This window comes from Phocoena phocoena, chromosome 9 (assembly GCF_963924675.1).
Source record: "Phocoena phocoena chromosome 9, mPhoPho1.1, whole genome shotgun sequence".
Classification (NCBI taxonomy): Eukaryota; Metazoa; Chordata; class Mammalia; order Artiodactyla; family Phocoenidae; genus Phocoena; species Phocoena phocoena.
In genome coordinates this window covers 29,881,416-29,906,713 of record NC_089227.1, presented here as the reverse complement: position 1 = coordinate 29,906,713, position 25,298 = coordinate 29,881,416, and the positions used below count along the sequence as shown (strand labels likewise).

The 25,298-nt window shown below is 37.8% G+C and overlaps 1 protein-coding gene across 1 annotated transcript in view; it reads right to left on the bottom strand.

Moving 5' to 3' along the window:
- Positions 1-856: 856 nt before the first annotated feature.
- Positions 857-25,298, bottom strand: part of CROT (carnitine O-octanoyltransferase) — a 57,475-nt gene continuing 33,033 nt past the window's right edge. The window contains exons 9-16 of the mRNA XM_065883865.1: positions 24,110-24,193; positions 23,588-23,695; positions 23,231-23,361; positions 15,846-15,969; positions 14,277-14,355; positions 14,090-14,183; positions 13,849-13,968; positions 857-977 (exon numbers count right to left, since the gene is read on the bottom strand). Coding sequence (XP_065739937.1) covers positions 857-977; positions 13,849-13,968; positions 14,090-14,183; positions 14,277-14,355; positions 15,846-15,969; positions 23,231-23,361; positions 23,588-23,695; positions 24,110-24,193 — 861 coding nt within the window. The remainder of the gene's footprint in view (positions 978-13,848; positions 13,969-14,089; positions 14,184-14,276; positions 14,356-15,845; positions 15,970-23,230; positions 23,362-23,587; positions 23,696-24,109; positions 24,194-25,298) is intronic.

Genomic DNA, 25,298 nt, shown 5'->3' with positions numbered 1-25,298 from the left:
GACAGTAGGTTTTGCATGGTTTATTACGCAATACATAACTGATCAGAAAGTACAAGGTCAAACAGGAATGAAGCACTTACTAAAACACTAAACAAGAAGCTATATGATTTTGAGAATTTTATTTTCTGAGAATAGAAACTACAAAACAGAACAAAGGAAAAATAAATCCTGACAATCTGATTTAGTATTTAATCCTTTTAAAGTCACTGATTTTAAATATAAATGCTTTAATTTCATATTCACAAAACTAATTATAACAATATACTATAATAAATTTTTTTAGGGTTTTTCATGTACGTCAGAGGGTCTAAACCTCCTTACTACAACCGAATTCTTTTGTCTGTTCAACATAAACTTTTTTTAGACTAAATTGTAGTGGTCTCTCCCAAACATAGTAGACTTATATCCCTGTGGTGAATGTGGAATCATTGATTTCAGGGAAATTAGCATCCAATCATGTATTTCATATCCTTTGGCAACTAGAAAATGTTAAAGTGCTTGAAAGATAGAGTCTATGAGGATGTTCAGAGAGAAGAATTGTTACCTATATAGGCACCAACAAAGATATTTAAACGTTAGATTTGCATTGTTAAAATCTGCAGATTTGCATTGTTGAGGCTAACCTTCAAGTTTGCATAGTTCTATAGTCATAATTTGCATTGCTGCTGCATCAGAGGAAGCTTAAAAATATTTCTACTTCCTATGTCAGAATAAATTTAGAGAACATAATTCTACTAATTTCTACATTCAACAAGTTTCCTTCAGTCAACATCTCTTCCTGTCTCACATCACCAACCCACTCCCAGCATCCAGTTTTATGATATGTTTTGTTAAGTGCTTACTAAATGATTAGTCTCTAAAGATGAGCAATGTCCATCAGTTGCATCATATCACTGAAAGCACGGAAAGTCTGCTGAACTAGCTTTTCTGCATCAGTCTCTGGACATGATTTCCAGGCTGTACAGGCCACAATAAACCTGTGAAGCACAAATAATAAATGATGAAGTAGAACACAAAAATCAGCACAAAAAGGCTCCAAATTGAGATGGTGAATAGAGCCATTACCTTTATTCCATCTGGCTGTTCACATATGAACTATGATTTATTGCTCACATTAGGTAAATGTAACCTGACACAATAGGAAGTATAGCCATATTTACATATAATGCTAGGAACACTTAATTTACTGCGTGACTAGAGCCTAAGGACAAAAAGGAAACAAAAAACTAGCCAGAGCTCAAGAGTGCTCTGGGGTCAGCTCTTATTGTGCTAAACAAACTCACCTCTTCCCGTAAAAGACCTTACCAACATGCGCCAAATGGAATGAGTTAGAATATGAATTCATGCCACTGTCTGCAATAAAACTTGACCTATTTTTAAAGAAAAAGAATATAGTGCTTGAAGAGAGTAAAAAAATAATAATAAAATAGAGAAGGAAGGATAAGAGGAGAGAAAGCCTGTTTCTAGAAAAACCAGAGAGAAACTCTCCTGACACCAAAATATGCCTTCCACTACCACATCCTTCTAGATGCTCCTGATGAAGAAGCCCCCTATCTGGCAGGTGATAAAAGTGGTCCCAAGAAGCTGAGACAAACAGGAAAGAAGCGTGGCTTCTGGTGGGCTCAGAGCCGAAACCTCACTACTAACACTCTTGGAACTAGCCTTCCCCTTTCCAGACACACAAATTTTCTACAGCAAAACATGCATTATGCTCAAGTTAAAATCAAAATGTTGTGTAAGGTAAAGCTTGTGGACGGCATGCAATTTTCACGTCACTAAAAATTAAGACTGGAAAGTACGTATCTTCGACATGTACTTTAGATTAAGCAGAACAAAATAAAAACATGTTCTGGTCCAGTATATAATAATGAAACCAATGTTTGAAAGGATTATATTTGCTGAAAGATATACAGCAACCTACAGAAATTCCTGCCTTGTTTTCACATAGTGATTCATGATCAGTAGGCATTTTCTCGCTATGTTGTGCATATACTTCTCAAATATTTAGCAAGATCTAAGTATTTCTTTGCGAAGAGTAACGATTTCTATTTATGTGTTAAACTTTTTAAAAATTCAGTTATATTTTTAAATTATAGAAAGAACAATCATTCCTACATGAACAATTCACAAAAGAATATACACAGATGTCAATAAACAAAGAGAAAATGTTTTGCTTCATAAGAATTCAGGTTAGGTTATTTTTCCCTACAAAATTTCTACAGACTGCTTTATAATGTCTAAAGCTGGCAATGATGTGATGAAATATGGAAAGATAAAACACTATCATTATTTGTAATGAGAAAAACTGGAAATAGTATGGAAGTGGCTAAATTATGAAATCCATAAGACTAGACATTCCTCAACCATTAAAATACCTCAAAGGATATTTAATGGCATTGGGAAATGCTTGAAGTAATATTAAGTGAGAGTGCAATTCACAAAAAGGATACTAAAATATTTACAATATGATCTAAATTTGTAATAATTACACACAATCTATGTATATTATAGATTAGAAAGATAATGGTCTTATGTCTTATAATGGAAATGTTAACTTTGTTCCTATATTTTTCCATATTTTACAAATTTTTTTACATTGAGCATGCAGTACATTTAAAATAAAATGTTGTACTCCCTCTTGCAAGAGCACTGGAATCACAACTAACTGCTGAACAATCGTCGACAGGAAGACACTGAAACTCACCAAAAAATATACCCCACATCCAGACACAGGAGAAGCCACAGTGAGAAGGTAGTAGAGGCGCAATCAAAATAAAATCAAATCCCAGGACCACTAGGTGGGTGACTCACAAACTGGAGAACAATAATACCAAAGAGGTCCACCCACTGGAGTGAAGGTTCTGAGTCCCATGTCAGGCTTCCCAATCTGGGGGTCTGGCAACGGGTGGAGGAATTCCCAGAGAATCAGACTTGAAGCCTAGTGGTATTTGATTGCAGGACTTTGACAGGACTGGGGGAAAACAGAGGCTCCACTCTTGGAAGGCACACACAAAGTAGTGTGCGCATTGGGACTCAGGGGAAGGAGCAGTGACCCCATAGGAGACTGAACCAGACCTGCCTGCTAGTGCTGGTGGGTCTCCTGAAGAGGCAGGGGTAGCTGTGGCTCAAAGTTCTGGGAAGTACTCCTTGGTGTGAGCCCTCCCAGAGTCCGCCATTAGCCCCACCAAACAGCCGGGTAGGCTCTAGGGCTGGGTTGCCTCAGGCCAAACAACTAACAGGGAGAGAACCGAGCCCCACCCAACAGCTGACAAGCAGATTAAAGTTTTACTGACCTCTCCCCACCAGAGCAACACCCAGCTCTACACACCACCAGTCCCTCCCATCAGGAAGCTTGCACAAGCCTCTTAGATAGCTGCATCCACCAGAGGGCAGACAGCAGAAGCAAGAAGAACTATAATTCTGCAGCCTGTGGAACGAAAACCACATTCACAGAAAGACAGACAAAATGAAAAGGCAGAGGACTATGTACCAGATGAAGGAATAAGATAAACCCCCAGAAAAACAGCTAAATGAAGTGGAGATAGGCAACCTTGCAGAAAAGAATTCAGAATAATGACAGTGAAGTTGATCCAGACCCTCAGAAAAAGAATGGAGGCAAAGATTGAGAAGATGCAAGAAATGTTTAACAAAGACCTAGAAGAATAAAAGAACAAACAGAGATGAACAATACAATAACTGAAATGAAAAATGAAAAATACACTAGAAGGAATCAACAGCAGAATAACTTAGGCAGAAGAACGGATAATGACCTGGAATACAGAATGGTGGAATTCACTGCCGTGGAACAGAATAAAGAAAAAAGAATGAAAAGAAATGAAGACAGCCTAGGAGAACACTGGGACAACATTAAACACAACAATTCCCATTACAGGGGTCCCAGAAGGAGAAGAGAGAGAGAAAAGAGCCGAGAAAATATGTGAAGAGATTATAATCAAAAACTTCCCCAACATGGGAAAGGAAATAGCCACCCAAGTCCAGGACACAGAAGAGTCCCAGGCACGATAAATCCAAGGAGAAACATGCCAAGACACATAGGAATCAAATTGGCAAAAATTAAAGACAAAGAAAAATTATTAAAAGCAACAAGGAAAAAACGACAACATACAAGGGAACTTCCATAAGGTTAACAGTTGACTTCTCAGCAGAAGCTTGACAAGCCAGAAGGGAGTGGCATGATATATTTAAAGTGATGAAAGGGAAGAACCTACAACCAAGATTACTCTACCCAGCAAGGATCTCATTCAGAATCGGTGAAGAAATCAAAAGCTTTACAGACAAGCAAAAGCTAAGAGGATTCAGCAACACCAAACCAGCTCTACAACAAATGCTAAAAGAACTTCTCTAAGTGGGAAACAAAAGAGAAGAAAAGAACCTCCAAAAACAATTAAGGAAACAGTAATAGGAACACACATATCAATAATTATCTTAAATGTGAATGGATTAAATGCTCCACCAAAAGACACAGGCTCACTGAATGGATGCAAAAACAAGACCCATATATATGCTGTCTACAAGAGACCCACTTCAGACCTAGGGACACATACAGACTGAAAGTGAGGGGATGGATAAAGATACTCCATGCAAATGGAAATGAAAAGAAAGCTGGAGTAGCAATACTCATATCAGATAAAATAGACTTTAAAATAAAGAATGCTGCAAGAGACAAGGAAGGACACTACATAATGATCAAGGGATCAATCCAAGAGGAAAATATAACAATTATAAATATATATACACCTAACATAGGAGCACCTCAGTACATAAGGCAAATGCTAACAGCTATAGAAGAGGAAATCGACAGTAACACAATAATAGTGGAGGACTTCAACATTTCACTAACACCAATGGATACATCATCCAGACAGAAAATTAAAAACGAAACACAAGCTTTAAATGACACAATAGACCAGTTAGATTTCATTGATATTTATAGGACATTCCATCCAAAAACAGCAGATTACACTTTCTTCTCGAGTGCACACAGAACATTCTCCAGGATAGATCACATCTTGGGTCACAAATCAAGCCTCGGTAAATTTAAGAAAATTGAAATCATATCAAGCATCTTTTCTGACCACAACGCAATGATATTAGAAATCAATTACAGGGAAAAACTGTAAAAAACACAAACACGTGGAGGCTAAACAGTACATTACTAAATAACCAAGAGATCACTGAAGACATCAAAGAGGAAATCAAATAAAACCTAGAGATAAATGACAACGAAAACACGATGTCCCAAAACCTATGGGATGCAGCAAAAGCAGTTCTAAGAGGGAAGTTTATAGCAATACAACCCTACCTCAAGAAACAAGAAAGGTCTCAAACAATCTAACCTTACTCCTAAAGGAACTAGAGACAGAAGAACAGACAAAACCCAAAGTTGATAGAAGGAAAGAAATCATAAAGATCAGAGCAGAAATAAATGAAATAGAAACAAAGAAAACAATAGCAAAGATCAATAAAACTAAAAGCTGGTTCTTTGAGAAGGTAAACAAAATTGACAAACCTTTAGCCAGATTCATCAAGGAAAAGAGGGAGATGACTCAAATCAATAATATTAGAAATGAAAAAAGGAGAAGTTACAATGGACACCACAGAAATACAAAGCATCCTAGGAGACTACTACAAGCAACTCTATGCCAATAAAATGGAAAACCTGGAAGAAATGGACAAATTTTTAGAAAAGTATAACCTTACAAGACTGACCAGGAAGAAACAGAAAATATGAACAGACCTATCACAAGTAATGAAATTGAAACTGTGATTAAGAATCCTCCAACGAACAAAAGTCCAGGACCAGATGACCTCAAAGGTGAAATCTACCAAGCATTTAGAGAAGAGCTAACACCCATCCTTCTCAAACTCTTCCAAAAAACTGCAGAGGCAGGAGCACTCCCAAACTCATTCTACGAGGCCACCATCACCCTGATACCAAAACTAGACAAAGATACTACAAAAAAAGAAAATTACTGACCAATATGACTGATGAATATAGATGCAAAAATTCTCAACAAAATACTAGCAAAAATTCTCAACAAAATACTAGGAAACACACTCCAACAACACATTAAAAGGATCATGCACCATGATCAAGTGGGATTTATCCCAGGGATGCAAGGATTCTTCAACATACACAAATCAATGTGATACACGATATTAACAAGTTGAAGAAAAAAAACCATATGATCATCTCAACAGATGCAGAAAAAGCTTTTGACAAAATGAACACCCATTTATGATAAAAACTCTCTAGAATGTGGGCAGAGAGGGAACCTACCTAAAAATAATAAAGGCCATGTACGACAAACCCACAGCAAACATCATTCTCAATGGTGAAAAACTGAAAGCATTTCCTCTAAGATCAGGAACAAGACAAGGATGTCCACTCTCACCACTATTATTCAACATAGTTTTGGAAGTTCTAACCATGGCAATCAGAGAAGAAAAGGAAATAAAAGGAATCCAAACTGGAAAAGAAGCAGTAAAACTATCACTGTTTGCAGATGATATGATACTGTACATAGATAATCCTAAAGATGCCACCAGAAAACTACTACAGCTAATCAATGCATTTGGTAAAGTTGCAGGATACACAATTAATGCACAGAAATCTCTTGCATTCCTATACACTAACAATGAAAGATCAGAAAGAGAAATTAAGGAAAGAATCCCATTCACCATTGCAGCAAAAGCATAAAATACCAAGGAATAAACCTACCTAAGGAGGTAAAAGACCTGTATGCAGAAAACTATAAGACAGTGATGAAAGAAGTCAAAGACGACACAAACAGATGGAGAGACAGATACCATGTTTTTGGACTGGAAGAATCAATATTGTGAAAATGACTATACTACCCAAAGCAATCTACAGATTCAATGCAATCCCTATCAAATTATCAGTGTCATTTTGTACAGAACTAGAACAAAAAATCTTAAAATTTGTATGAAGACACAAAAGAGCTCAATAGCCAAAGCAATTTTAAGGGAAAAAAACGGAGCTGGAGAAATCAGACCTCCTGACTGAAGACTATACTACAAAGCTACAGTAATCAAGACAATATGATTCTGGCACAAAAACAGAAATACATATCAGTGGAACAGGATATAAAGCCCAGAGATAAACCCACGCACCTATGGTCAACTAATCTATGAGAAAGGAAGCAAGGATATATACAATGGAGAAAAGACAGTCTTTTCAATAAGTGGTGCTGGGAAAACTAGACAGTTCATGTAAAAGGATGAAATTAGAACACTACCTAACACCATACACAAAAATAAACTCAAAATGGATTAAAGACCTAAATGTAAGACCGGACACTACACAACTCTTAGAGGAAAACATAGGAAGAATACTCTTTGACATAAAGAGTCTTTTTTGACCCACCTCCCAGGGTAATGGAAATAAAAACAAAAATAAACAAATGGGACCTAATGAAACTTAAAAGCTTTTGCACAGCAAAAGAAACTAGAAACAAGACGAAAAGACAACCCTCAGAATGGGAGAAAATATTTGCAAATGAATCAACAGATAAAGGATTTTCTCCAAAATATATAAACAGCTCATGCAGCTCAATATTAAAAAAAACCCAATCCCCAAATGGGCAGAAGACCTTAGTAGACATTTCTCCAAAGAAGACATACAGATGGCCAAGAGGCACATGAAAAGCTGCTAAACATCACTAATTACTAGAGAAATGCAAATCAAAACTACAGTGAGGTATCACCTCACATCGGTTAAAATGGGCATCATCAGAAAATCTACGAACAACCAATGGTGGCAAGGGTGTGGAGAATGCAACAGTGCATTCCCACCAAATGCGTTGTTGGTGGGAATGTAAACTGATACAGCAGCGACTGTGGAGAACAGTATGGAGGTTCCTTAAAAAACTAAAAATAGAATTACCATATGATCCAGCATTCCCACTACTGGGCATATACCCAGAACAAAACCGTAATTCAAAAAAGACACATGCACCCCAAGGTTCACTGCAGCACTATTTACAGTAGCCAGGTCATGGAAGCAATCTAAATGCCCATCAACAGACGAATGGATAAAGATGTGGTACATATATACAATGGACTATTACTCAGCCATAGAAAGGAATGAAATTGCATCGTTTGTTGAGACGTGGATGGACCTAGAGACTGTCATACAGAGTAAGTCAGAAAGGGAAAAACAAATAGCATATATTAACGCATATATGTGGAATCTAGAAAAATGATACAGATGAACCAGTTTGCAAGGCCAAAACAGACACACAGATGTAGAGAACAAACATATGGACACCAAGGGGGGAAAGTGGGGGGGTGAGGGATGGTGGGATGAATTGGGAGATAGGGATTGACACATATACACTAATATGCATAAAATAGATAACTAATAACAACCTACTGTATAAAAAAATAAAATTCCAAAAAAAAATTATTGTCCAAATATCCACATGCTGGGTGTTCATTAATTCCTCTAACAAATAATTTCACTTCACAATAAACATGGCACTGTAGTTCTAAAAATAAAATAAAATAAAATGCTATTTCAAAAATAAACCAATATTCTTTAGGCCACACATTTTCAAGCTTAATAGTGAATGAAAAAATTCCTTTCAGAGAATTTCCATGTACTGTTATTTCATTTAAAAACGATTTTGGGTGTATACATAGTAATGACTCATAAATGTACACTTCGAGATCTGACCTCTTTTCTGAGCTCCAAACATATATCCAACTGCCTACTGGCATATTCTCTTGTATATAAATTATAATAAATTCCTGTATTAGCAGAAATCTTGAAGTCACCATGTAGGAAACAAAATTGTTGATTCTACCCTAACATGGCCATTTCCCCCCTAATTTTCTCCATCCCAGTAAATGCCACCATCGGAATCAGCAATCCATCAGTAAATCTTACTGGTTCTACCTCCAAAATACCTCTCAAATACCTCTACTGCTCTCCACCCTCAGTATCAACTGCCTCGTTCAATGTATCATCCATGCTTCCTGATATCCTTCATCTCATTTTTTTTCCTTCATCTTATTCTTGCTCATAGTACTGTCCACCTAATTTATATGGCACGTAACAGCCAAGGATCCTTTTCACATGTAAATAAAATGTACCTTTCATGCTTAAAATTGGTAAAATGCTTTCTGTTACTTTTAGGAGAACATCCAGACTCCTTAGCATGTTACAAGGCCCTACATCAACTGACCACCGCAACCAAATCAGTATCTCCAGGAGTGCTGTTTTTAAAGCTCTCCAGGTGATTCTCATGTGTACTCAGGGCTGAGAACACTGCCCTCCCTACCAGATTTAGCTCTTGTCTACCGCTCTTCAATCTCTTCTTCTACCACCCTCCCACTCAATTGTTAATGTAGAGCCATAGTGCCTCTGTCCCTTAAAATTCCACGCTTTTCCCTACCCTCAGACCTGTATGCTTATGTTAAACAACAAAGTCATTGTGAAACATTTACTGAGTGCAACATATTTATGAGGTATGGTTACAGAGCTGGGGATACAAAAACAAAGACCATGTTTGTGGGACTGTATTCTAGGAAGGAAAGATAGGTAACATGCAAATAAGTACATACACACACAAACACACACACACGGTGGTTAAAATGCAGATGTGTGTGGGGAAGGGGGAAAAAATGCTATTTTAGATGGTCAGGGAAGGCCTCTCAGACGACAGCAAATACCTATCTGAAATAAGAGAGTCATCCTTGCACGTATTTCAAGGAAGAGACTACTAAGCCGAGGAAATCATGACCGTGAAGGCCTTGAGGAGGGCGCTTGCCTGGCATGTTCAAGGTACAAGGGAATCAGTGGCAGCCTTGTAGGAGACAGGGTCAGAGAGGTAGATGAGACCTAGATCATGTAGGGTCTCTCAGGAGGACTTTGGATCTTGCCTGAGTGAAAGAAAAAGCCCTCGGAGGCTTCTGAGTAGGAGAACCATACGAGTTGAGTTCCATTTGGCCATCAGGGCTGCTGTGTAGAGAACGGTCTGTAGGGAAGGACAGGTGGAGGCAAGAAGACCGCAGAGAACCTGTTGCAGTGACCTAAGTGGGAGAAGACGGTGGCTCAGCCAGGGTGGCAGAGTTGGAGAGAGCAAGCAGGGACCAGATTCTGGAGAGCTGTTTTCCTGGTTATTCGTATGACGGATTCCTTCACATCCTTAACATCTCAGTTTCATCATCCCTCCCTCAGACACCTTCCCTGACCACATACTATATAAAGCAGTGCTCTGTCCCTACCAGTTTGTCTCTATTACCACAACAATTTGATTATCTGCTCTACAACCTTCCTCACTATTTGCAGTTATCCTGCTTATTTGTTTGCTCTTGTTCCTGTTTCCCAAGTAGAAAATACTATCTTTAAGAGAGGGGTTTTGTCTGTCTTGTGTCCTTAGCACCTGAAACAATCCTTGGCACATTTTAAGTTCTCATTAAATATTTCCTGAATAAGCGAATGGAAAATGTCCCAGGATCATTAAAACTACATTTTTCAAAAAGTCAAAGAGCTGAGGCATATCTGGCTTAAACTCTTATCACTGCATGCAATGTAACATCCACGACTTGTCAGAGAATATGTTAGAATCCTTTAGTTATTCTCTGTATATGATGATGATTTTGGACCTGGTAAAGGATAAAAATGGCTAATAAGACCCATGTTTAACCTTTATCATTCAACCTTCAATTTCTAGATTAATGTACAGAAACTGAATACTATGGGAATACATCATCTAAGACTTGGATGCCAACAAATACAAGCACCTCTGGTATGCACAAATCACACATGACATGGAGACAGATGATAAAATTTTGAAAGAATAACACTAAATGTAAACTCTTTAAAAAAGGAAAAATAGAAAAACAGTACCTTAGAAACTGAACTATGTCACACTTTTTTTTTTTTTAAAGAAGACAGAATTTGTTAGAGGGAACGGTTGCTGCCAGAACAGTGGGCTGACTTCCTATTCCGAACATGTGCTATTAGTCAGTTTTTACAGCCAGAGAACAAAGGAATGGTCCAAGGTGAAAATTTCATTTACTGATTGGTCGAAGCATATATACCTTCCTTCTATAGAGTGGGAATGGGACAGGGCAGATGCCTTTCCTTATTTGGGACAGGTCCCATCGCCCAGGTGGGCTCAGGAATTTCATAACCATCACAACATGGTGGGGAGGGTGATTAAGAGTCCAGTAGGGGGTGTGACGCTGAATGTTTTCAGGCAGGGTCGTCCTTTGTCCTTGAAGCACCCTTGTCCTTGAAGCACCACAGCACGGAGTCTTGCTCACTGGACCACGAGGGAAGTCCCAGGAGGCTGATATTTAGAGAGGAAATTCCGGTGGAACATAGATGTTTAAAGGGAACTGCTGTGATGTTTGCCACGTGGTATGCAATATCACTCTTCTTCCACATCTCCTCCAAAAAATCTTCAGTAAAAGTTTATCGCTCCATCATGTACAGCAGACTGGAACTGGTCTCCTAGCATTGCATTTAAACACTGAATGCAGCCTCAGAGTGGACCAAGGGTGAGAGCTCTGGTTACCGTTGGGGGCCTTGCCACATCTGGCCACATCCGATTTTTTTTTTTTAAACATCTTTATTGGAGTATAATTGCTTTACAATGATGTGTTGGTTTCTGCTTTATAACAAAGTGAATCAGTTATACCTACACATATGTCCCCATATCTCTTCCCTCTTGCGTCTCCCTCCGTCCCACCATCCCTCTCCGACCCCTCTAGGTGGTCACAAAGCACCGAGCTGATCTCCCTGTGCTATGCGGCTGCTTCCCACTAGCTATCTATTTTACGTTTGGTAGTGTATATATGTCCATGCCACTCTCTCACTTTGTCCCAACTTCCCCCTCCCCGTATCCTCAAGTCCATTCTCTAGTAGGTCTGTGTCTTTATTCCCGTCTTGCCCCTAAGTTCTTCATGACCACTTTTTTTTTATTCCATACATATGTGTTAGCATACGGTATTTGTTTTTCTCTTTCTGACTTACTTCCCTCTGTATGACAGACTCTAGGTCCATCCACCTCACTACAAATAACTCAATTTCATTTCTTTTTATGGCTGAATAATATTCCATTGTATATATGTACCACATCTTCTTTATCCATTCATCTGACAATGGACACTTAGGTTGCTTCCATGTCCTGGCTATTGTAAATAGAGCTGCAATGAACACTTTGGTACATGACTCTTTTTGAATTATGGTTTTCGCAGGGTACATACCCAGTAGTGGGATTGCTGGGTCATACGGTAGTTCGGTTTTTAGTTTTTTAAGGAACCTCCATACTGTTCTCCATAGTGGCTGTATCAATTTACATTCCCACCAAGGGTGCAAGAGGGTTCCCTTTTCTCCACACCCTCTCCAGCATTTATTGTTTCTAGATTTTTGGATGATGGCCATTCTGACTGGTGTGAGATGATATCGCACTGGAGTTTTGATTTGCATTTCTCTAATGATTAGTGATGTTGAGCATTCTTTCATGTGTTTGTTGGCAATCTGTATATCTTCTTTGAAGAAATGTCTATTTAGGTCTTCTGCCCATTTTTGGATTGGGTTGTTTTTTTGATATTAAGCTGCATGAGCTGTCTGTAAATTTTGGAGATTAATCCTTAGTCAGTTGCTTCATTGGCAAATATTTTCTCCCATTCTGAGGGTTGTCTTTTCATCTTGTTTATCATTTCCTTTGCTGTTCAAAAGCTTTTAAGTTTCATTAGGTCCCATGTGTTTATTTTTGTTTCTACTTCCATTTCTCGAGGAGGTGGGTCAAAAAGGATCTTGCTGTTATTTATGTCATGGAGTGTTCTGCCTGTGTTTTCCTCTAAGAGTTTGATAGTTTCTGACCTTACATATAGGTCTTCAATCCATTTTGAATTTATTTCTGTGTATGGTGTTAGGGAGTGTCCTAATTTCATTCTTTTACATGTAGCTGTCCAGTTTTCCCAGCACCGCTTATTGAAGAGGCTGTCTTTTCTCCATTATATATTCTTGCCTCCTTTATCAAAGGTAAGGTGTCACACATATTATTATTCCCATTCCACCTGAAATGCCTCTAAGCCTGCTCTCTTCTTATTCATACAGTGCTATATGTAGCCCCATTATCTTAATTCCCAAGCTCTGACAGATCCCTGTGAAGAGACGGCCAGACTCTGTGAAAGGGGACTTTCCAAGCCTTTCTGTCAATTCGCTATTACCTTGTTCTCCACCTCTCTTTACCCTACCAGGTTTTAGTATTTTCTTTCTCATTCTTTCCACAAATTTAAGTCAAACCCCATACAACCAAAATGAAATGCATCTGAATTGGTAAAACATCCTTTTCTGAACACAAATTAATTGAGCTTGTCTCTTGTCTTGGTGTCATTAGTATTGTCTATGACCGCACTAACCACCAAATATTTACAGACCATCAAATTTTATCTGAACTTGTCATCAAATACCTTGGGTAGAACAAATATGGTAATATGTGTACTGATTTTGGAGGATGATGATGATGTGATCACTGAGTCAACCTGAAACAGTGCTCTGCATAAAACACCTAAAGGACTGATTTGACAAATGTCTCAAAAGCAGGAAAGAGAAACAAATACGCATTAAACACCTAAGTCGTAAAAAATAATTGCCCATGCAGCGAGTGACAGATGACAACACCAACAGAATCATAGCGTAGGAAAGACAAAAACAACAAAAGTGAGCACAGTTAAGAATAATAAAGATGTAAAAAAAAATAAAATAAATGAAATAGTATTCTAAAAAAATTTATAGATGCAAATAAAATATACTAAAATAAAAAATAATAAAAAGAGCAGCCTCACCTGTCATCTCTGATATGATAGAAAAATCCATAGCCATTGTGTACCATGGGAACCACCACTCCCTGGACTCTTAAATAACCAATCAGACTTGTTGAGAGAACAAAGTTTCCACCTCCTCCACTGTATGGCACAAAGAAAGGATATTTTACTAGGCTTACAGAAGCTTACATTGTTTCTGAAAAGCTTTTAACATTCAGGAAGAAAGAAACTGATGAGGTTACAAAACACTACGTTATATTACCTTCTGGAGAAAAGTGGGTCTGTAAAGAGTTCTGGAACAGGGAGACATTTCTCTTTTGCTATGAGTGAGAGACCTAACAGATGACGGTCAAATCCTGCAATAAAACCCCAAACCTGAAGTTAGAAAAATGTTTTCAGCACAAGAGAATTTTTTTTTAAGTCAGAAAAAAAAAAAACAATATACGTACCTTTTCCAGTTGAACAATCTTTCATCATTTTATTATGTTTTGCAAAAGCTTCTAACATCCTGTGCTGCTGCTCAAAAAGCTGTGTTAAAAATCAAGAGATACTTCAATAACAAACTGTACAGAAACCAAACAAAAAACCTGAGCTCAAAGTAATAAGAATTAGGCAGGACTTCCCTTGGGGCACAGTGGTTAAGAATCCGCCCGTCAGTGCAGGGGATACGGGTTCAAGCCCTGATCCGGGAAGATCCCACATGCTGTGGAGCAACTAAACCCGTACGCCACAACTACTGAGCCTGCGCTCTAGAGCCCACGAGCCACAACTACTGAGACTGCGTGCCACAACTACTGAAGCCCACACGCCTAGAGCCCGTGCTCTGCAACAAGAGGAGCCACCGCAATGAGAAGCCCACGCACCGCAACAAAGAGTAGCCCCCACTCGCTGCAACTAGAGAAAGCCCACACACAGCAACGAAGATCCAATGCAGCCAAAAAATTCATTCGTTCATTAATTTTTTTAAAAAGTAATTAGAATTTGGGTAATTTTGGAGAGAAAAAAGATTCTAAGACCTTGAGATGTATAACTTTTCTGTCTTTTTGCTCACTTCTTCCACTGCCTTTATTTTTTTTATTTTATATTGGAATATAGTTGATTAAGATGTTATGTTAGTTTCAGGTGTACAGCAAAGTGATATAGTTATACATATACATTTATCCATTCTTTTTCAGATTTTTTTTCCCATTTAGGTTATGACAGAATATTGAGCAGAGTCCCCTGTGCTATACAGTAGGTCCTTGTTGGTCATCTATTTTAAATATAGCAGTGTGTATATGTCAATCCCAAACTTCCAATCTATCCATCCCCCCTACCCTTACCCTCTTCCTCTGCCTTTTCTTTCCTACATGCCCTGCAACTTGATTATTTCTTTCCCAGAACAAGAAAACAGAAACTTGTGGGCAGCACAGAAGTGATATCAACAAGTGTAAAGACAGAAGCAATTACGATTTCAAAACTAAAGCATAGTTGTACAAAAATGATAATGAAGCAGCTCTATGAAATTAAAATAAGTTAACATATACATAACTATGTCAATCAAAACTAAAGAAACAAATGCAATACCAAAATAGTGGGAAGCAACTACCCTTTTGTGCCAATGCTTCAAGTATAAAACAAAACATATAAAGCTGTACTGGTTCTAATACACACGCAAAAAATCTGATTTCAAAAATGTTCAGCCACATCAAGAAAAGCTTCCTATTAAAGGTGCTTTGGGAGAGTCTACATTTTACGGGTGTTATCTAAAGGTAGATCAACAGTAGTGAAATACTCAAGGTGCTGAAGTTACTTTGCCTAGAAAATGACACAAATGGGCTTCTTATCAGGTCTTCCCTGTTTCTTATTCTTTCCAAGTATATACTTCACTGGCAAATGAAGAAATGTTTGTAAGTTTCCGGAAAAAAAGGTCTGAAAATATTTTACTGATCCAGGGATTTGAAGAAGTTAGTTATTTAAGAGCCAAGTTTCCTTTAGAACAGACAAATTCTGTTAATTTTTTCTTTTCAAATACTCACACTGGTAGAAGGATCCTGCATGGATTGGCACCATCTGACTGCTTCCACTGTACATGATCGCACAGTCTCTGTACGGCCATGATAAAAGTATCTTGTCATAGCTGTTTCATAGCAGCAACCAGGGCTACAAGAAAAAATCAAAATAAGAGAATGTATCATGAGAAAGAAAATGCTCTAATGTTATATTACAAAGAGAGTTCACCTAATAAACCTGGCTTTGGTCAGAGACTAAGTTCTACAATACAGACTACGACTGAGATTTTCAATAACAAAGAGGCTGTTTTCAACATCAAAGAGCAAAATGTACTGTGGCCTGGTATAACAGGAAATGCTTCAAAGGCTTGGCTGCTGTCAGGTTGTGAACATTGGCATCTGTGGCAGGTGGCCTCTGAGATGCCCCCAGTGATCCCTGCCTCCTGCAGATGCCCTGGTATAACCCCTCACGCTGCGTGTGGGATGGATTTAGTGTCTTCCTTCTAATGAAAGGAATATGACAAAAGTAATGAGATGTCACTTCTGAAAGCAGGTTACAAAGAGAGCTCTCTCATCTCCTTACATTGAGGAAAGCCTGCTGCCATGCTGGGAGTTGCCCTGTAGAGAGGCCCAGGTGGCAAGAAACAGAGAGGCCTCTGGACAACAGCTTGGGAGGAAATGAACCTTACTAATAACTATGTGAGTGAGACTGTAGGCAGATCCTCTTTAAGGGGTGCCTTCAGATGAAGACACGGTCCTGCCTGACACCCTGACTACAACCTGACAAGAGACCTGAAGCCAGAGGCACCCAGCTAAGCTGTGCCTGGACTCCTGACAGACAGAAAATGTGAGATGATACATGTTTATTGTTCTAAGCTACTAAGATACGGGGTAATAGAGTCCTTGGCCTTTAGTTTCCTCGTACAGAACATGAATGACTCTAGAATTAAGTAAAAGCATTATTTAAGAAGTGCCCTAGAATGATGACTGTTTCCCTGGGGTGGAGAATGATACAACAATTTTTGGTACAAAGCTCTCTTACTTTCCTGGTGATAGGAATTTAGAGTTAAAGCAATCAAACGGAAGAGTAAAAGGTCTGAACGTGGGCATTAAGAGGGCTCAAACAGTTGGTTTTTTTTCTTTTGGCCGTGACACGCAGCTTGTGGGATCTTAGTTCCCTGACCAGGGATTGAACCCAGGGTCCACGGCAGTGAAAGCACCGTGTCTTAACCACTGGACCACCAGGGAATTCCTGCAGTTATTGAGCCTCCTCTGTTCAGTGTTTCTGTAAGACTGTCTCCCTGAGCTGAAATAGTATCCTTTCAAAATGTGAAGGATAAAGTGTAAATAAAAATTTAAACCACCACTAAAATAGCATTCTTTAAAAAACAAAGATAAAAGCAGTAAGAATGAATGACAAAATATCACTACTCTGCAACCTGTAATGAAATAATAGATCTTGGTAATGATCATCAATGGCCACTAAAACCATTAGGTAAAAAAATCAGGGAGGAAACTTTATAATGGATGTTGGGTAACAACTGAACTCACCCTCCATCTGAACAGGATGCAATAGGAAACAAATAATACTAACTATTTGACTTACTGTTATAAAAAATAATAAAAATAATCGATTACTAGTCTCAAGTTGCCAAATCTAACTACCAGTTTATTGGAAACATGGGAGATAGAACAACAATGTTTAACAGTTTTTTTACTTAAAGGGTAAATACATAAAACAGTAATATAAGTTTATGTTAACGGACACACAATGTAAAAAGATGTAATCTGTGATAAAGAGGGCAGTACAGAGATGGATAAAAGCACAGTGTATACTATTAAAAGTAAGCTGGTATTATTTAAACTAAGTTGTTATAAATTTAAGATGTTAAATGTAATTTCCAAGGTAGCCATAAAGAAAATGGCTTAAAAAATACAAAGAAAGAATAGGGAAATCAAAATGGTACACTCCAAAAAAAAAAAATCAAAATCACTACTACCAAAAAAGAAAGTAATGGAGGAATTGAAGAACAAAAACATGTAAGAATACACAGCTAAATGGCAGAATTCTCCCTCCTTACCAGTAACTCTCCAATCAAAGGCAGAGACTGTTAAGATGAACAAAAAACATCATCTGTATACTGTCCACAAGAGATTCTGTTTAGAAACCAAGACAGTAAGAGGTTAAAAGTAAAATGATGAAAAAAGATAGTAACCAAAAGAGAGTTTGAGTGGCTATACAATTTTTTTTTTCCATTAGGAGTGGCTGTATATATATCAGACAAAATATATTTTAAGTAAAAAGGACGAATGAGACAAACAGGACAGTATTTACTGATAAAATGTTTAATTCATCAAGATATAACAATTATAAAAATATATGCACCAAACAACAGAGCTATAAGATATATGAAACAAACACTGACAGAATTGAAGAGAGAACTAGACAGCTCTACAATAGTTGCAGACTTCAATCCCCAACTTTCAATAATGGATAAAACACGTAGAAAGAAGATCTAATAAGGAAAGAGAAGACTTGAACAACACTATAAATAACTATACCTAAAAGACATATATAGAATATGCCACTAAGGAACAACAGAATACAAATTCTTCTCAAGTGCACATGGAACATTCTCCAGGATAGACCATATATTAGGCCACAAAATAAGTCTCAATAAATTTATAAAGATTGGAATCATACAAAGCATCTTCTTCAATGGCAATGGGATGAAGCTAAAAAGCAATAACAAGAAAAACTGAAAAATTCACAAATATGTAGAAATAAAACAACAAACTCTTAACCAATTGTTCAGGGAGAAATCAGAAGGTAAATTAGAAAACACCTTGTGATGAATGAAAAGTAGAACATACCACAATTTATGGAATGAAGCAAAAGCACTGTTCAGAGGCAAATTTATGGCTCTAAATACTTACATTAAAGAAGATCTCAAATCAGTAAACTAACTGCACACTTTAAAGAATTAAAAAAAAGAAAAGCAAACTAGCCCCAAAGCCAGCAAAAAAAGAAATTAACTAAGATTACAGTAGAGATAAACAAAATACAGAAATGAAAAATAAAGTTAACTAAACCAAAAGTTGGTTCTTTGCCAAGATCAACAAAATAGACAAGCTTTTACCTACACTAAGGAAAAAAAGGGAGAAGACTCCAATTACTACAATCAACTATGAGAAAGAGGGCATTACTACTGACTTTACAGAAATAAAAAGGATTGTAAGAGAATATTATGAACGGTACACAATAAACTGGATAGCCTAGATGAAATGGACATATTCTGAGAAACACACAAACTACCAAATCTAACTCAAGAAAAAATAGAAATCTGACTAGATGTATAACAAGTAACAAGATGAATGAGCAATCAAAAACCCCAACAAAGGTTAAGTCCTGGACCAGATGGCTTCACTGATGAATTCTAATACTTAAAGAATTGACACCAATCCTTCTCAAACTCTTCCAAAAACACTGGCGATTTCCTTACTCATAATAGGCGGCCAGCATTACCCTGATACCAAAACCAGGCAAAGACACTGCAAGAAAAGACACGGTAAGAAAAGACACTATAGACCAATATCCATTATGAATATAGATGCAAAAATCCTCAACAAATTACTAGCAAACAGCAGCAGATTAAAAGGATGATACACCATAACCAAGTGGGATTCATCTCAGGAATGCAAGGATGGTTCAACATATGAAAATCAATGTAATATACTACATTAATAGAATGAAGAAAAAGACCTATATGATCATCGCAATTGATACAGAAAAAGCCTTTGACAAAATCCAACCTATCTCTATTCACAGATGTGTGGTCTTATACATAAAACGCTAGAGTCCACAAAAAACTGTTAGAGCTAATAAGTGAAGTCAGCAGTTTCAGGATATAAAGTCAACATGCAAAAATCAGTTGCATTTCCATACACTAGCAATAAATAATCTGAAAAGAAAATCAAGAAAACAATTTACAACAGCATCAAAAAGAATCAAATACTTAGGATTAAGTTTAACCAAGGAGGCAAAAAGACCTGTACACCAAAAACTACAAAACACTGAAAGAAATTTGAAAAGACATAAATAAATGCAAAGGGACCCCATGTTCATGGATTAGAAGACTTAATATTGTTAAGATGACAATACTACTAAAAGAGATCTACAGATGCAATGCAATCTCTATCAAAATCCCAACGACATTTTTACAAAAATGGGAAAACCCATCCTAAAATTCATATGGAATTTCAAGGAACCCAGAGTCGCCAGAACAATCTTCTTTTCAAGAACAAAGGTGAAGGGGACTTCCCTGGTGGTCCAGTGGTAGAGAATCCGCCTTCCAATGCATGGGATGCAGGTTCAATCCCTGGTCAGGGAACTAAGATCCCACATGCCTTGGGACAACTAAGTCTGTGTGCCACAACTACTGAGTTTGTGCGCCTCAACTAGAGAGCCTGCATGCTGCAAACTACAGAGCCTGTGCACCCTGGAGCCTGCGCACCACAACTAGAGAAGAGAAAACCCACACGCCACAACTAGAGAGAAGCCCACGCGCCACAATGAAGAGCCCACGCACCTCAAAGCAAAGATCCTGCATGCGTCAACGAAGGTCCCGCATGCCCCAACTAAGATCTGACACAGCCAAAAATAATAATTATAATAAATAATAAATAAATCTTAAAAAAAAAAAGAACAAAGGTGAAGTACTCATTAGTTCCAGATTTCAAAACTTACTGCAAAGCTACAATAATCAAAACAGTGTCGTGTGAACACAAGAAGAGACACACTGAACAACACATTGACCCAGAAACAAACCGTCACATCTACGGTCAATTGATTTTGGACAAGAGTGTCAAGACCACTCAATAGGGAAAGGACAGTCTCTTCACAAATAATGCTAAGAAAACTGGGTATCCATATGCAAAAGAGTGAATTTTGATCCTTACCATACCCCCTACACAAAACTTAACTCAAAATGGATCAAAGACCTAAAGTAAGAGCTAAAACTATAAAACTCTTAGAAGAAAACATATGGGGAAAGTTTTGTAATACTGGATTTGGCAATGATTTCCTGGATATGACACCAAAAGCACAGGCAACAAATGAAATGAACACATAAATTGGACTTCAAAATTTAAAACTTTGTGCATCAAAGCATACTATCAAGAGAATGAAAAGACAACCTGCAGAATGAGAGAAAATATTTACAAAATACCTATCTGATAAGGGTTTCATATCTACAATACATAAAGAACCCTTAAAATTCAACAACAAAATGACAACCGAATTACCAAATGCACAAAGGATTTAAATAGACATTTTGCCAAAGAAGATATACAAATGGCCAATAAACACACGAAGATATTCAACCTCATTAGTCATTAAGGAAATGCAAATAAAAACCACAACGAGATACCACTTCACAAGTACTCTGGATGGCTTCTTTTTTTTTTAAACAGAAAAGTAAGTGTTGGCAAGGATGTAGAACAATTATACATTACTTTGTATATTGCTGGTGGGAATGTAAAAATGGTATCCATGGGGAAAACAGTTGGGCAGTTCCACAAAAAGTTAAACATAGAATTACCATACAGCCCAGCACTTCCACTCCTAGTTATTGACTCAAAAGAACTGAAAACAGGGATTCAAACCAATACATGTATGTGAATGCTCACAGCAGTGTTATTCACAATAGCCAAAAGGCAGAAACAACCCAAGCATCTGTCAACAGATGAATGGATAAACAAAATGTGGTATATTCATACAATGGAACATTATTCAGCCATGAAAGAACAAACATTGAAAATACTATCCTAAGTGAAATAAGCCAGATACAAAAGGACAAATAATGTATAATTCCACTTAGAGGAAATATCCAGAACAGGCGAATTCATATAGACAGAAAGTGGATTAGAGACTTCCAGGGGTTGGGATAGGAGAATAGGAAATTATTGCTTAATGAGTACAGAGTTTCTGTTTGGAGTGGTTAAAAAAAAGTTTGGAAATAGAGAGTGGTGATGGTTGCATAACACAGTCGATGTAATTAATGCCACTGGATCATATACTTAAAAATAGTTAAAATGGCAAGTTTTATTTTATTTATATTTTACCACAATAAAAGAAGATAATTGACTGTTGAAGGCAAAAATAGTAGTGCATCATTAGGTTGTTAACATATGTACAAGTATAATGTATGACAACAATAGCACAAAGAACGAGATAAGCATAATAGAAGCATTGTTTTCAGGTTCTTTCATTACACTTTAAGTGAAAATATCTGAAGGTAGATTGCAAGTTTAAAGATGTATTTTGGGCTTCCCTGGTGGCACAGTGGTTGAGAGTCCGCCTGCCAATGCAGGGGACACAGGTTCGTGCCCCGGTCCAGGAAGATCCCACATGCCGCGGAGCAGCTGGCCCGTGAGCCATGGCCACTGAGCCTGCTTGTCTGGAGCCTGTGCTCCGCAACAGGAGAGGCCACAACAGTGAGAGGCCTGAATACCGCAAAAAAAAAAAAAAGATGTATTTTGTAAAACCCTACCAATAGAAAAAAAACAGTGTAGCTGAAAATGGAGATAAAAGGAACAATAAAAAAAAACTAGGAATTCAAGAGAAGATAAAAAAACAAAGAAGAAACACAAAACAGATGGGATAAAGAGAAACAGCAGGACTGTAGACTTAAACCCAACCTTATTGATAATTATATTAAATGTAAATGATCTAAACACCCCATTTAAAGATACATATTCTCAGGTAAAATTTTAAAAAGGAAGATCAAGGAGCTTCCACTTCTGCTTAGGATGTAGAAAGTCATAACATACCATCTCTTCTATCCTAAAAATGAGTAAAGACTGTCTAATATATGAAATCATACTTTTTCATGAACCCACTTGAAAACAGGCTGCAAGAAAATCAAGCCATCTGAATTCCAAAGAATGACAAATCTCTCTCAGAAGAGAGCAGGCACTTCAAAAATATCAAGGTAATGAAAAACAAGGAAAGACTGTTGAAGTGTCACAGATGGAAACTCTAATAACACTGTTGATGAAAGTACAAACTAGGGCACAGTGCCAACTAGGAAAAACTTAAGAAAAAACACTGAGGAGGGGCTTCCCTGGTGGCGCAGTGGTTGAGAGTCCTCCTGCCGATGCAGGGGACATGGGTTCGTTCCCCAGTCTGGGAAGATCCCACATACCCCGGAGCACCTAGGCCCATGAGCCATGGCCGCTGAGCCTGCGCATCCAGAGCCTGTGCTCCGCAATGGGAGAGGCCACAACAGTGAGAGGCCCGCATACCGCAAAAAAAAAAAAAAAAAAAACACTGGCGAGTTACGACAGAATAGCTATAGTAAAGATAGCCTTGGACTTCAAGACTCTGAAAGTGGAAAATGAATGGTCCTCACCGTCCATGAAGTCTATAATAGGCCAGCTGAAGTGCCAGCTGAACAAAGGTATCAGGGTGAAGCTTCTTCTTCTTGGTTAGCTTTTTGCCAAAAGACGTAAAGGCATAGACCAAAAGCTGCAGATCAGATGCCTAATGAAAAGAATTAAATACGAACAGTGAAGAAACACCTAAAGAGAATACCCCAAAGATAACCAAAGTATCATTTGCATTAAAATAATCATCAGACATACATAAAGGTATCAAAGTTGTAATTTTTAAATGTTTTATGCCGTCATACTTGGATGATAGCCAAATATTCATATATAGTAGTTATAAGATAAAGTATCACTATCAAAGAGAAAAGTGAAAAATCTACCTGCTTGAAATATTGGGCTTTCGCTTGGTTGATGTCATTTAATACTTTTTCATCCACAGTGAAAACAAGCTCCTCTGGAAGTGGTATATCCCGTACTTTATCTGAACCCTGAAAATAGGGAAAACTTAAAAATATTATATCTATAAAAATATGAGGAGGGCTTCCCTGGTGGTGCAGTGGTTAAGAATCCACCTTCCAATGCAGGGGACACGCGTTCGAGCCCTGGTCTGGGAAGATCCTACATGCCGCGGAGCAACTAAGCCCGTGCACCACAACTACTCATTCTGTGCTCTAGAACCTGCGAGCCACAACTACTGAAGTCTGTGCGCCTAGAGCCCGTGCTCTGCAACAAGAGAAGCCACCGCAATGAGAAGCCCACGCACCGCAACGAAGAGTAGCCCCCACTCACCGCAACTAGAGAAAGCCCGTGCACAGCAATGAGGACCCAATGCAGCCAAAAATAAATAAATTTATAAAAAAAAATTATGAGGAGAAAGGGATGAAATATTTGTTCTAACATACCGTCCATCTTCCTTCACTCTCAAAAATTTTCTGATCAACATAATAGCTGATGCTTACGATAACCATTGCATCGTAAGGAGCATGCTAAAATGAAAATACACAAGACTGTGAATACGTTTTGTAAGTTAAAACTTGACCCATCCTTAAAACACTCAAAATAGAACTACCATATGACCCAGAAATCCCACTACGGGGCATATACCCTGAGAAAACGATAATTCAAAAAGAGTCATGTACCACAATGTTCACTGCAGCTCTATTTACAACAGCCCGGAGATGGAAACAACCTAAGTGTCCACCATCGGATGAATGGATAAAGAAGATGTGGCACATATATACAATGGAATATTACTCAGCCATAAAAAGAAACAAAATTGAGTTATTTGTAGTGAGGTGGATGGACCTAGAGTCTGTCATACAGAGTGAAATAAGTCAGAAAGAGATAAACAAATACCATATGCTGACACATATATATGGGATCTAAAAAAAAAAAAAAAATTGGTTCTGAAGAACCTAGGGGCAGGGCAGGAATAAAGACACAGATGTAGAGAATGGACCTGAGGACACCGAGAGGGGGAAGGGTAAGCTGGGACGAAGGACGAAGTGAGAGAGTGGCATGGACATATATACGCTACCAGATGTAAAATAGATAGCTAGTGGGAAGCAGCCGCATAGCACAGGGAGATCAGCTCAGTGCTTTGTGACCACCTAGAGGGGTGGGATAGGAAGGGTGGGAGGGAGATGCAAGAGGGAGGAGATATGGGGATATATGTTTATGTATACCTGATTCAGTGTTATAAAGCAGAAACTAACACACCATTGTAAAGCAATTATACTCCAATAAAAATGTTTAAAAATTTTTAAAAATGGAAAAATAAAAATTAGAGAAAATAAAAAATAAATATTAGATGCTTTAAAAAATAAAATAAAAAAATAAAGTATCTCTTTCAATTTTTACTTTATAAAAGTGGAAGACACTGAAGAGTTATGAACAGAGCACCGACATGATTTGTCTTACAATTTAAAAGGATCACTCTGATGGTTATGTTAAAAAGACAGTGTAACGGGAAATGAACGGCATTATGCATTTGGCAAAACCATAAAGTTGTACAACATAAAGAGTGAAACAATGTAATTCAGTTAACAATAATGTATCAGTATTGGTTCATCAAATGTAACAACATATACC